Consider the following 13,546-nt stretch of genomic DNA (forward strand, 5'->3'; position numbering starts at 1 on the left):
GCTTTCTTTTCTCCTTTCTGGAGATGCTGCCTTTATGAAAAGTAACAATTCAATCTCGCCCGGGTGACCTATATTTGTATTCCAACTGGAAATTATTCCGGCTATGACCAGCCGTATGCCTAGAATATCGTGTCTTCCCTGCGTCACTGAAAAATGTCGACTGCTTCTCTGTTACATGTTACCAATTAAATTTACTTTCATATATATTTTTCCTTACACATTCATTTGGGAAACTAGTGTATTACGTTGTTTTGGAAATGGAGCTCACGAATATCGACTTGGAACGCCCCACAAATGTCGAAAGTGGAGCGTAGAATACTTAAATTAAATGTTTTTATTTTATTATCGCGATTAAAATGGAATAAAACCGTAAAGCAATTAAGTATTTCTTCTGAATATCAAATGTACGTCTCTTTCATCTGAAATCCTTCCCTCGCTCTAAACAACAGGCTGTGGTAGTTCAATACACTTCCCTTTGGGTAAAATGTACAGTCTTTATCTTTGGCCTGACGTTGTAGGAAATAAAGCATCCCAAATGACACTCCAAAGGTAATAGTTCTACTGAACTGGAAGTTGAGCTCTGTTTAGTTTCACACGCCTCACTGTTGAGGATAGATTTGTGTGCACAACATTAACCACAAAAACAGCTGTCTTTGGCGTTCAAAATTTGATTTTCGGGGAAACGCTGACGGTAGTTTGTTGATTGAACAGACTGACAAGCTGGGTGAATTTCTTTGATCTTAGAGAGCTCTCAAACGGAAATGAAGTCACCAGCGATTTAATTATCGCCTGTAAAAATGACAGCTCCATGGGTTCAGTTTCACATGGTGATGACAAAAGGCAATCAAAATGAAATCGCCAACGAGTGCGGGTTCTCAATGCAGGACTTCAGAGAATTTTTGCTTCTGAACTATACTGCCAGCGTTTTAACGCTATACATTGACATCATTGAGTGAATTGGTTTAGAATTCAAAACTCTTTTGATGACTGTTACTGTGTGGAAGGAAGTTTGGGAGGGGGTCATAAGGGTTTGAAAAAATTCACGTTTTTACTCTGCGTAAATGATAACTTCAAGCGCGCCTATCATTTCGTACTCATTTACAAGTGAAAGCCTTGCCTACATTTACCAACCAGTTAGACCAGTTTTCACCAATTGGAGAAATGTTACGTAGGACATAAAACAATAAATCGTGCTCCTGACACAGGGGAAACACAGTGCACGATTGGATGTAAATTAACAAATTACGTCCTTGAAGCAGGAGTAACATTTTCTACGACAAAACTTGACTTGAAACCAAAAATCGTCTTCTTGACACAGAAGAAACACCGTATTTGATGTAAAACAACAAATTGTATTTGTAACACGGGACAAAGCAATTGTACGATTTGTTGTAAAACAGGAAAAGGTGTCTTGATAGATGAGGAGAAGCACAATTTACAGTTGGATGTAGTGTCCTTTGTGCGGCCGTACATATGTGTAGACCTACAGGTTAAAATAACAAATGCTGTCCGAAAGTAAAAATCTAAATTCTTCTGTGGGTAGAGTAACAATTTATGTTCCTTCTTGGATGAAAGCAATAATACCGAATTAAATGTAGCGTATTATTTACCAAGTGAGTCGGATGTAATCAGTGTGATAATTGAAAGAAGTTCCTCACAAATCACAAAAGGCTTCCTATATTCGGATTGGAAAAAAATTACCAAAGTGTGAACGTTAAACAGTCATAAAAATGCAGAAATTCTGTCGTCCTTTCTTATATCCGAACAACTTGGTAGGAATGTGTGGTTTTTAGTTTGTTGGCCCCCGGCCATATCTGAGATATAATAGACAAACGCCTTTATACCAAATCGACTGGAGTTGGGCGAAAGTGGCAATGCTGTACGGAATATGTGACTCTGGAAGCTGATGCAGCAAAAGTGAAGCGGGGATCGGTCTGGAAAATACCCTATCAGGAAAAGGATCTACAGAGGCTATTTCTGGAACTCATGGAAATGAAGTGAACAAAAGAGATCAGATACTGGCTGTGTTGTTGTTTAAGGTGACTTGCAGGATTGTCCCAAGATCAACGAAACACTTACATTGATTGAGAATAAGACTTGCCCTGATCTCGCGCGTCATCTCGCAAACGGAAAACCTTTACATGTCTCTAATGCTTCCTAGAATAGCGGTACTTTGCTCCTGCGTGTATTCCATGGTGGGAGGTTTTCAGAGGGGAGAACATCATGTCCTCAGAATTGCGACCACCAGAGCAAGAAGATGGTGTGAGCTAGTATAGTGTGTTCATAATAGGATCAAGTACACGTCCGTCCAATCCACTGAATTCAACTCTGCATAAAGGCTTAAAGGAAGGGTGGAACACGAAACTGGAGTGGATGGAATTAAGTTTTGAATATGCCATTACGGCGGCTTACACCTTTTTCAACAGTCATATTAAGAATATCGGTGTACCTTCATCTGCAGAATCATCCGTTGAGACAAAGTGCTGTGTAGATTTGCGGAAAATTACAAAAAGCCTATTGATATGTTTGTAATATATGTGAACCGAAGCTTAATTTAACCTGTTATACCTGGCGTCAGTTTACTGTCGCGCCAAGAGAATCGAGAGTGAACCTGGAGCCAGTCTTCTTCGTTCTTGTGCACAATATCGCCCCGTCCTTATAGCTTCGTTCCTAAACTAAGTAGTGTCGCGAGCACAAACTGACGCCAGACGTTTCTGCTTCTTTAAATTCTGCTCAGTAGAGGAATCCAGTTTGCGTGATCAATCAATCCCTCACGTTGCTTGATATGACGACCGAAATATTAAGACATGAAACATAAGATGGAGACATGCTACGACCAAGCTGATGTTTCATGCTCAGATATACCCAACGGGAGGTGCCTGTGGTGTTGATTTCGAGAACGTGTATAAAATAATACCATTCTACCGGAGCTGGGTAGCCGTTTTAGCTGTACAGCTTTCACTCGGTTCCGCAGTAGAACCACACTGGATGGTCAGAGAAGTTATAAAAAGGAAATGTTACAGAGGCACCCGATCGATGGTAAGCAGGAAATATCAGCCGAGCTGAGAGACAGTTGCAGTAAGGCCGATACTCTCCCGGCCGAGTGAAACGGCGATGTTTGTTACATTTAAGGTGTCTGGTGTTAAATAAAGCCGAGTGCTGGAGTCATCGTGGTACTCCTCGGCAGATGTCCCACTCTCACACTGTCTCTTCGGAGGAGAGTTTTAATTGGCCTGGATAAAGCCACGTGATGTCCGCATAAAGATGTTAGGGATTTCCCGACAACCATTGGAATCCCCTTCTTTAGGTTGTATGAGTATATAGTACTTGAGACGTCTGTACCAATGTCACATGTGCTCGGGGCGCTGTGGTAGAAGGAATACTTCGGTAGAATTTGCTGATCAAGGATGGGAGGTAAGTGAAGTCTTTATACATGGTGTTTCATTGCCTACAGTATAAAACAACATGTTAACAACCATCGTGCTACCTCTGCTTCTGGTTTGAACATTGAAACCAAGCTGTAAATTACATGATGTAAATGGTGATGTTTTGGTCAAAATAGATTTGGTGAAACGTATTCGGTCTAGCAAATGATGTAAATGAATGGCAGGAAATTCGCGTAGCAGATTGCACTATTGGAATGTAAGGCTTCTCATGTGAATTGATGCATTTATCTATAGATATCTTTTGCTGTGGCAATAGCCATTATCTCTAACTCCTGCATAATGAAACATAATGAATTATTGTTAAATGTAGACTGGAAATTCCCACTGATGACATAACCTCGCGGAAAGCTCGGCAAATCTTGAGTTCATGAATCAAAGATTACACAATGATGAATTTCATTTTCGGCAAAGCCACCCAGAAATCTGAATGCACATTTTAAATTATCGCTAACATCGATAAATCGCCTTTGCAAGTTAATTGCATTAGGGAAGTTGTTTTGCTTCACAAATTTAGTCACAAGACAATTACGATGTCAATTTGTAAAGCAATTTTCATGGGGCCGCGCCGATTGATAGACGCCAACTAAACAAACTGTATCCATGTTGATTGTTAAGCATTTCAGAATTTGAGGGAAATTAAGTCTACATATTATTTTTGAGTTAACTTAGAATTGCAAAGCTCTATTGCAATTCTTTCCCGGACTACCATACAGATTTTGATGAATGCGACGGACCGTTAACAAAAATGTGATCGTTATAGCCTGAATACACGTGTAGGCCTGTAATTTAAACGTCGACCCGTCTTGCTTCCAGTTATTTCAACGCTTCTATTAACCAATCTGAACTATTTCAGCTGATGAATTCCGGATTAAAATGTTATACTTTTTCTTCACTTTAAATTGTGGTGTCTTATCAAAATGTTTCATGTTTCACTTCTCAATCAAATGGAGACGTGCAATGGGGACAAAATGAACCATTATCTACCATTTCATTGAAGTTAGTCCCACGGGGTCAATTATTTCAACATATTTATTGTTACGTATCACTATACAACCTATGGCATGGACTTCAGAACAGCCATATCCCTACAAATCCCTGCTGCAAATATAAGGTATCTACGGTTTGCGAGCTGGAAAGGCATTCGGTCTGTTAGACCTACATTTTAATACTATGAACTGTTACCCTTCGTTTATCAGGCAATTTCTCAGTACAACTGTAAAGGCGAGCTGAATATGGAAGGTCTAAATACGCATCTGAATTACGCCTTGTCTGAAGTCTGCAATGTCTGACATTTGTAAGGTCGAAAGTTTACAATGTTTGAAATTTGCAATCTCTGGAATTTACAGTGTTTGACGTTATAATGTCTGACGCTTCCAGTGTTTAAACACCGCAACGTCTGAAGTGTTAGTCAATACTCACAAGATTAACGCATGTAATTTACAGAGCATAACACTGGTACGAACGTCTTTCACATTCGATACAGAGTTTGCTAAATATAAATGTAAAATTTTATATTATATTCATCAATAAAACGCTTTGCAAAGCCCACATTTATAACAAAATATATGGGTAAGTCTGCTGAATCAGGAGTAAGCTATAGACGTTAAAGGTCCAGTGGATACGTTTGCGCCTGTGTCTGGTAGGATTTGACTTATACCTTGTGCCCGCATTAAACACCATCAGGGGCATGTGTCAATATTACAAAGACATATTGTAAAGTTACAGCTGTCAGGTTTCTGTGTAATATCGATACCTAGCGTCGTACCACTTTTGACACAACACAGACCCCGACGATGACGAAGCAGATATAGACGATGCGCGACGCCATAAAGATCACATGCCACCATCAAATAACCGAGGCTATAAAATCAGCCATGTCTCTCTACACGGGCCTGTGCAGCAGTCCAGCCTGACCCACCATCCCCCGCCTCCTCCCATCATTTCCTCCGCTCTTGAGTTTCTACATTAAATTTATACTTGTCAGACGACCGGCCCTTCGATGAGGTATCCGTTTAAATTGAGCAGGCTGCCATCGATCCGCTAAGCAAAACAGCCTTCTGGACAGACACGAGTAGGCCTGTCCTGTTGAAAACACCGTCTCAATTTGTATCAACTATGGTCATATCACTTGCTTCAGGCGGCAGGTACTAAGCTGGAGAAGCTGTGCTGCATGTCTCTGTTAACAGCATCCATGAAATCGGCTATTTTCTTTCTATAAATAGAAGCGATAAATCCCAAATATTTTTGGCTGCCCCGAAATGATTTTGTTGTTCTTGTTGGGTGCACATAGCATGATGAGTGTCAACTAGAAATTGGCCATCATAATAGGTAACCTACGAAACGTACAAGTTATCTAAATTACAACAGAAATATTATGTGCAAAAGAAAAAAATATTAAATTTTATTATTTATATAAAAGTCAAATGTCAGGATTTCCTTCAGTAATAACAGTGATATTTCACTGGCTAGAGTTAAATATCACTTTTGTTACTACACACCCCGACGATATGGCGTCAAAAAGAAACATTTTGCTTTTTTGTGACGTTCCAATCAGAGCTTAGCAGAAAAAAATCATCATAATAAAAGTTCACAAATGATGTATAGAATACATACAATATTGCTGAAAGACAAGAGTGAACGGTAGACTACGCATCCTTTTTTTCGACGGCCTTTTGTCACCAGGTATGAATGAATGCTTGTGATTTAACGTCGTACTTAACAATTTTTCAGTCATATGACGACGAGGAGTCATTAGGTGTGTGTTCATATACAGTGTCTTCTTGTGCCAGGGCGAGTGCATGCCGCTAAATTGCTTCCGCAGCTGAAGTATCATGCCAAAGACACCCGGCATGTCACCAATATGTCATATTATACCGACTCCGAGCCAAACAATCGTGTTTCCTTGCTCTAAACTCTTAATGCTGAGCACCAAGAGAGGCAGCAACAAGTACGGTATTTGGTATGACCCGACCTGGGTAGGCCAGATTTAAACCAAAACCTCGTGTGTCCTAGCTATTAAAGGACAAAACACCTTCACCGTCATGACGCGGATCATTCCCAAAGAATAGAATCTTTCTGAAGTGAAGCAGAGGTTTACCTAGAGCCTCTTCACCAAGACGCCATGGGGGTACCAATCGACACGATTCCACTCACTCGAGGTAGTCTAGGGAACCACAAGTCGGCTTCCTGCATGAACCAGGATTCTACTCGTGAACTAAACATTCCCGAGGCCTGGTCCCTTTGCATGTTTTAATGTGATTTTGTGTTACAGGTGATGACAACACAGTATTTTGAGTATTTCTAGAGCAGTGACTCTTTTTACAGCACTGAAATTAATAACACTGCACCTGTTTACCTTTCTATTTAAGCCATGGTGTTATGGGTCGTATAAGTTGCTATTTCCAAGCATTTAAGCATGAATATGGAATAAACTGACAAGATGTCGGATTCCACCTGTTACGTTTGACTATTTGTCACCTATGACGTTGTCATAAATATATAGGCCTACTGTACTGTACGGCAGTAAGTGACATCTGTATTTACTTTCGGTTATAGGTCCAGCCGGATTCTCAAATTAATTGCACCTGTACTTAATTAAAGACATTGTACAACACTACCGCATGTGTTTTCACAAACCAGCTTCAGGACTAGGCCAGCGATCATTTTCTGGAATCTTCACCAAAATATTATTGCAAAGTGTGTTAGGTAATGTTGTAGTCAGTGGTTGCCAAAGCTGGTCATTTGCTCTTACTGGTCAGTACAGTCTTTGCTCAAGCCATTTATCTGACCTATAAATCACACTAAAACATCTCTTTCCATTCAAAAAGGTGTGTCTGTGTGAAGATTAATGAAGAATCGATGCTATAATTTGTATGAATCATGTTACTTTAGTGTGGCAACTGTTTTAGCATATCTTCTGATATCTATTTGACTGGAATTTTGATCGGCTCTTTTCGTATCACGGTCAATGGCATCTTTGCGGGTGGGTTTTAAGATAGTTACCATTACTCATGCACATGCGATTATTTTTTTTATTTGTTTCACTGGTGTTCGACACCGTACTAAAAAATATTTCATTTTTACGCCGACGGCCACCATTATGGTGGAAGGAAACTGGGCAGGGCCATCTGCAGGTTACCGCATACCTTCCCACGTAAGACCGGAGAGGAAGCCAGCATGAATTGGACTTGAACTCACAACGACCTCATCGGTGAGAGGCTCCCGACTCTGCGCCGAGCTGGCATTCTAACTACTCAGCATATACATGCGGGTGAGGCTGTGTATGGATTTTGTCGAAAGTTTAACCAATAGATGTTGGACTTTCAAAGCCGTATGTACACGTATATGACGGTCTAATAATGTATATCTATCACCGTCATAGTCATGTACATATATCACTCTTAAAACCATGTCCATGTATCACGCTTAAACCATGTCCATGTATCACGCTCAATCCATGTCCATGTATCACGTTCAAACCCATGTGGATGTATGTATCACTATATACGTATACACGTATCACTACGTCACTGTCCAAACCTTTTTCCATATCGGCTGTAAAAACGTGACAACTCATTTGCATCTTCATAAACAATGACACTGAATTTACTGGGATTTTAACTTAGGCTAGAGGCAGAAGTAAAATATCATAATTGATACCAAGTAAAACATGATAACTGAGGCACCATAAGGTCACGAACACCATAGATGTGCCTAATTTATTTATTTACTCATTTGCTTATTTATTTATTTGAATTTTTTTTATTTTACGTCATAGTCAAGAATATTTCACCTGTGTTGAAGCATTCGAGTTTTTGAGCTTACGCCACAAACTACCTGACTTAAAGCCAAAGTTTGCTTGTTTAGATGAACAGGATTTTTTTTTTTGACTGCTGTTGTTGCTGCAGCTGTTTTGAAAATTCTTCCGATGAGTGTAGACTCAGATTTCTAGCATAGCTACTGTAGGCCCGGTTTGCAGACATGGCTATTGTAGGCCCGGATTGCTGCCACAATAGTTGTTGATCACTTTACAAGACGCCTAAGTTTACGAGAAACCCAATGACTCGGAGATATATCCCGCTGGACGTTAGTGCCGGCCTCTTGGCTGTGTCTCCAATAAAACACATAACACCGGGTCATCCCATGGCTGTTTTCCTGCCGTTTCGCACCAAGATGACCCTTTATTCCTCGCATTAATTTCCCGACCAAGGATTGACGGGTACCCGGTTCTCAAAAGCCCATTGGGCCGTGGGAATTGCTTATTACTTCCCCACTATTAGACAGGTGATTTAAGAAGCCTCCGAAAGAGGGCAGCGATACCGGCAGTCGAAATGACGGATTAATCCTTTCGCGGTCACCTATGGACTGTGATTAACATTATGTGAAACCATCCTACGTGTCCAGTACATAACCTGGGCTGCAAAGATCTGCACACGACCGACACCCATAAAACAGCTAACAATTGCCGCAATACGAGAGGTATTACCGTCGGCTAATTAAGACCAAGGACTGAAGCTGTTCAGCGTGTACCGTCTACTGTCTTCTGTGTCGGTGTGACGACTGCTCTGCTCCCAGATTCACGTTGCTTTTACCTGCTTTTCTTGTCCCAACAATCGAGAGCCTTAATTCGCCCAGAATGAAGGCTAGCAATTGACTGCTTCTCTGTGCATGGTTCCGTCTCTAATACACTGTCATACATATGTAGTTTATGTTAAAACGTCTATTTGGGAATTGGCCTTTTGATTGACGGCTAGTATACGAATGCCTGTTTCACATAGATTCATCTTGGTAAATCGAATTTGTCAAGAGGAATTCAAGAAAATCTTTCTTTTTTAATTTATTAATAGGTATATACCGGTTAACGACAATAAACGATCATCTTCATATTTTTTAAGTTGAACGACCTGCGTTCTATCAATTTCCACATTACGGTTTCTAACACTGTTTTTGACTGATTTTCTTTTTTCTCCTATGACCTTTAAAGATTGGAAAATATCAGCACAGCTTTTCTCCAAAAGCACAAATTTAGTGAATCATCTTTCGAGAAATTATTGGCACATAACAGTACTTTTTACCGTTTATCCTGTTGCCTCGGGGAGGCTTCCAGCTAACTTTTGTCTTCGTCACGTGTCTTACGCAAAATCAATTTTTCTTCTTCTGCCTTAACGTAGGCTTTACAATAAACAAAACAGATTGCAGAGTGTAAAGTCGATATTTTTGGTTACATTAGGGACTAGACAATGGCACAAAAAATTCAGCTCATCTTCCTTGAGCCGTAGATAAGTGGTTTTAAAGGAGTTTGGTGTGGTATACATCAAAATAATGCGAGTTGTGGATACGAGACCTTTGAGTTCAGTACAAAAAATAATGCGTGTTTCATAACATATCGATCTTTGCGTATGAATATCCTTGGCGACAGAAGTTACTTTTTCTGTGCACATCTGAGTAAACGAACAAATGTAGCCTAAAACACCAACGGAATTCATCTCGACAGAGGCTATTTTCCCGCTCGCTGTAAGTTGGATTACAAGCAATATTTCGATACTGGTATCTCTTTTTGATATCTCTTTTGTATTATCTTCGAGGCGTTTGTCAAAAGCTTAAAAAAATTAATTGCAAAAAGTTTGGAAAGTTATATGAGGATGACTCAAGAAGTGTAGATCCAGTTCAAGGTAACGAGAATTATCCCAGATCTCAATCCTGAGCAGTTTTCACATGTGGTTTGTTTAAATTAATATTGTTAGAGTTCACATGTAAAACAAATGACAAATTGCGAGTTCACAAAAAAACATCGATGTTTACAAGTTCAAATTTTACCATATTAGCGAAACATATATTGAAATTGGAAATAAAGGCCTACAGTTGTATTGTGTTTATTTGCTTGCTTAATTAATGGGAATATATGCCGGCAATTCGAAATCTAGCGACATCATATTTTTGGCAACATTTTACAAAGAAGTTTCTTATACATTAAATAAGGAAAACAGTAATTTCATCTGTAAATTAACAAAATGCAAAATTATTACATGTAGGTTTACGAATTATATATACTATAATGGAAGCTGTATTATCTTAAATATTATTCTATATCCCGCCAAATGAGAAAATTTAACTGATGTTTACACTGCTGGGGAGAAGGTGGTAGGGAGAAGGTTGGGTGCTCGCTGTAGAATAAGAGCTCCCTGAAGACAAGGAGATTACAGATTAGACGGCTTCTTGGTAATAGGCATTGATTAATACACCACGCCACCCTCTCCTAGGCACTCACAGGTCACCCTGGAAAACCAGTCTGTCAATTGCAATGGAAGGCTGCAGTTCCTGCAAATTAGTGACCCGGAAGTACGTGCGCTGGGTAATCGACTTGCCTGTAGTTATACCAGATGTGCCTCTAATTTCGATTGGTAGGTCATCATTGGAAATGGGTATTGCGATTATCTACTTGGAAGGGCATTTTCATAGTTTACTGGTGGTATCCGAACTTCGGATTTGAAGTTTAGTTCTGGGGGGTTGAGCGTCATTATGTTGTTTTAGGCAAATCCTTAAGAGTGGTGATTTACTCCAGCCTTTAAGATGATATCCGCCCAGTAAGTGAAATATTCTGAGTAAGGGCCAATTATTTATCAGTTAAAGAAATAAATCATATATGTGGTGCAAAGGTCATCAACCCTCGAATGTCTCCTGTTTCAATCCGATGCGCTAAAACTATCCCAAATGATTGGGCGCGTAGCTTTGTGCATCCCACAATCTACATCTGTCTTGCAGAATACTGATCTGATGTTTTGCCTATTTTAATGCTTAACACAACTTTCATTCAGGTTTCCTGTGCTGTGGTCGTCCAGCAGTTGACAGATTTATAATGCTGCCTAACTCGAATGCCATTTCGTAACCGTCATATCTCACCTCCCACCTGATTACAGTATAAGGACACCCATGTGCAGATAACTGTTATGAAGTTGAACTGACCCATTACTTTGGCATGGTTTATGTTAAACTTGAAGTCAAAGGGACAAATTGGTGTACAAATCTGAAGCAATTAAATGCCATTAGTATTTTAGGTTTGAAAAAATATCTTCGTTTTTTGGATCAAAACAAGTTAACTATAGCTAATGAATTGTCAGTCCATGATGAGCTTCACCAGAGGTATCGCCCTAATTATTAAATGAATGAGTGAGTGCTTTGGGTTTAACATCTTACTTAAAAAATTTTCAGTCATATGACGACCAAGGAATCCTTAGAGTGCATGGAATGTGCCTCCTTGTTGCAGGACTCTTTTATCTAGTGCTGCTTTACTGAGACGCCTTACCGAAGACAAGTAAGCCGCACCCGGTTCCTAATTATTGAAGACGCACTTTTTGTCGACATCATTCATCTTGATATATAGATTTGTTTTAGTGTCTAAAAAACTGGTCAAAAGACACTCAATACGCAGTCTTTTCTTCCGTCTACTTTTGGAAGGTTTTGAATACTTCATGAGCATTAGCAATCTGTAAACGATGCATGATATAACTATCGATGACACCCTTTTCGCCATAATAGACTCTCCTGATTCCTGTGTGTCCTCAATTGTTTGTAAGTCACTGGTTTTAACGACAGGAAAGATGTGAGAGTATTGGCTGTTTTAAGGCTTCCATTTCACCCTTCGGGGGTATTTGTACGGACATTGTTTGTAGGCAGAGCCTTAACTAAAGAAATCTCCTCAACCGCTTGTCTGGCATGCAACACATTCCCGCCAACTACAGAAGACGCCGGGAAAAGCTGTTCACGATGTAGTGCGAATGGGGCATTGATTTCTGACTACTTAAACCTATAATTGGAATCTTGCTATATTTGCATGCGTAGACTGGTCTCCTTGAGGGCCGCTAGCGGTAGCCGTCTTAAGATGTTGATACAGCCCCTTGCTGATCGGCCTATGGAATGGTTTCAGAATTGAGCGTACATACTTGACGTGGAGCTCAAGAGCTGGGCTGATTTGGTAGCGATAGTCTCAATCGCTTACTCGGCAGCTTGGGGCGGAGGGCCGGTGGGGAAAAGAGGCTGGGGTGATTGTGGTGAGGCAAGACGGTTTTGCTTCGCCAGTGAGGAGAGAGGCATCTAAGACAGGAAATACCTCAACCTGACCGAGAATTACTGGATTAAATGGCGTTCTTCACGCTTTTCCATCTTCCCGCAACTTGGTTAGTAGGTTAATTTGTTCGATCAATACGTTACTTTGCATCTCCCATCACCGGAAACCTTCATTTGAAGTGGTTAGTCTGTTTGCGGCCGATCACCAACACTCCACGCACACCGAGAGAAACAATTTTGGTTTGGTTGTTCAACCAATATGCAGAGGAGTATAACGATTTTGCATCATACGCTAAACCCGCTATACATGTACTTTGCGTCGTGCGAGTTTCCTATGTCAGATTTCACTTCCTATGCCAGATTTCACTCCCTATGTCAGATTTTCTATCCTATGTCAGATTTCACTTCCAATGTCAGATTTCACTTCCAATGTCAGATTTCACTTCCTATGTCAGATTTCACTCCCTATGCCAGATTTCACTTCCTGTGCCAGATTTCCTATCCTATGTCAGATTTCACTTCCTATGCCAGATTTCACTTCCTATGTCAGAATTTCACTTCCGATGCCAGATTTCACTTCCTATGTCAGATTTCACTTCCTATGTCAGATTTCACTTCCGATGCCAGATTTCACTTCCTATGTCAGATTTTCTATCCTATGTCAGATTTCACTTCCGATGCCAGATTTCACTCCCTATGTCAGATTTGTTATCCTATGTCAGATTTCACTTCCGATGCCAGATTTCCTTGCCTATGCCACATTTTACAGTATATTCCTGGCATTTTGCTTATCCAGATGGTTTCCGTCTTATCCATCTGTTTCAGCAAAGTACAAAACTCATATATCATTCATAAGACCACTTCATATACCATCCGTGTGACCGCTCATATATCACCTATGAGAAAATTCCATATACTACCCATGAGAAAACTCATCCAACCACCCAACATTAATGAGGGAAACCAATTTCTCAACGTCCGGTGATGTCATCTTCGATCTTCGGAAGGAAAAGTTAGCAAAGTAGTCTGATCCAAGT

The 13,546-nt window shown here is 40.2% G+C and overlaps 1 protein-coding gene across 1 annotated transcript in view; it reads left to right on the forward strand.

Annotated features, from left to right (window-relative positions):
• Positions 1-3,365: 3,365 nt before the first annotated feature.
• LOC135466031 (uncharacterized) overlaps positions 3,366-13,546 on the forward strand; it is a 39,644-nt gene continuing 29,463 nt past the window's right edge. Inside the window, exon 1 of the mRNA XM_064743421.1 lies at positions 3,366-3,414. Within this exon, the coding sequence (XP_064599491.1) occupies positions 3,408-3,414 (7 nt within the window). The 5' untranslated portion in view covers positions 3,366-3,407. The remainder of the gene's footprint in view (positions 3,415-13,546) is intronic.

This window comes from Liolophura sinensis, chromosome 5 (genome assembly GCF_032854445.1).
Source record: "Liolophura sinensis isolate JHLJ2023 chromosome 5, CUHK_Ljap_v2, whole genome shotgun sequence".
In the NCBI taxonomy this organism is placed as follows: domain Eukaryota; kingdom Metazoa; phylum Mollusca; class Polyplacophora; order Chitonida; family Chitonidae; genus Liolophura; species Liolophura sinensis.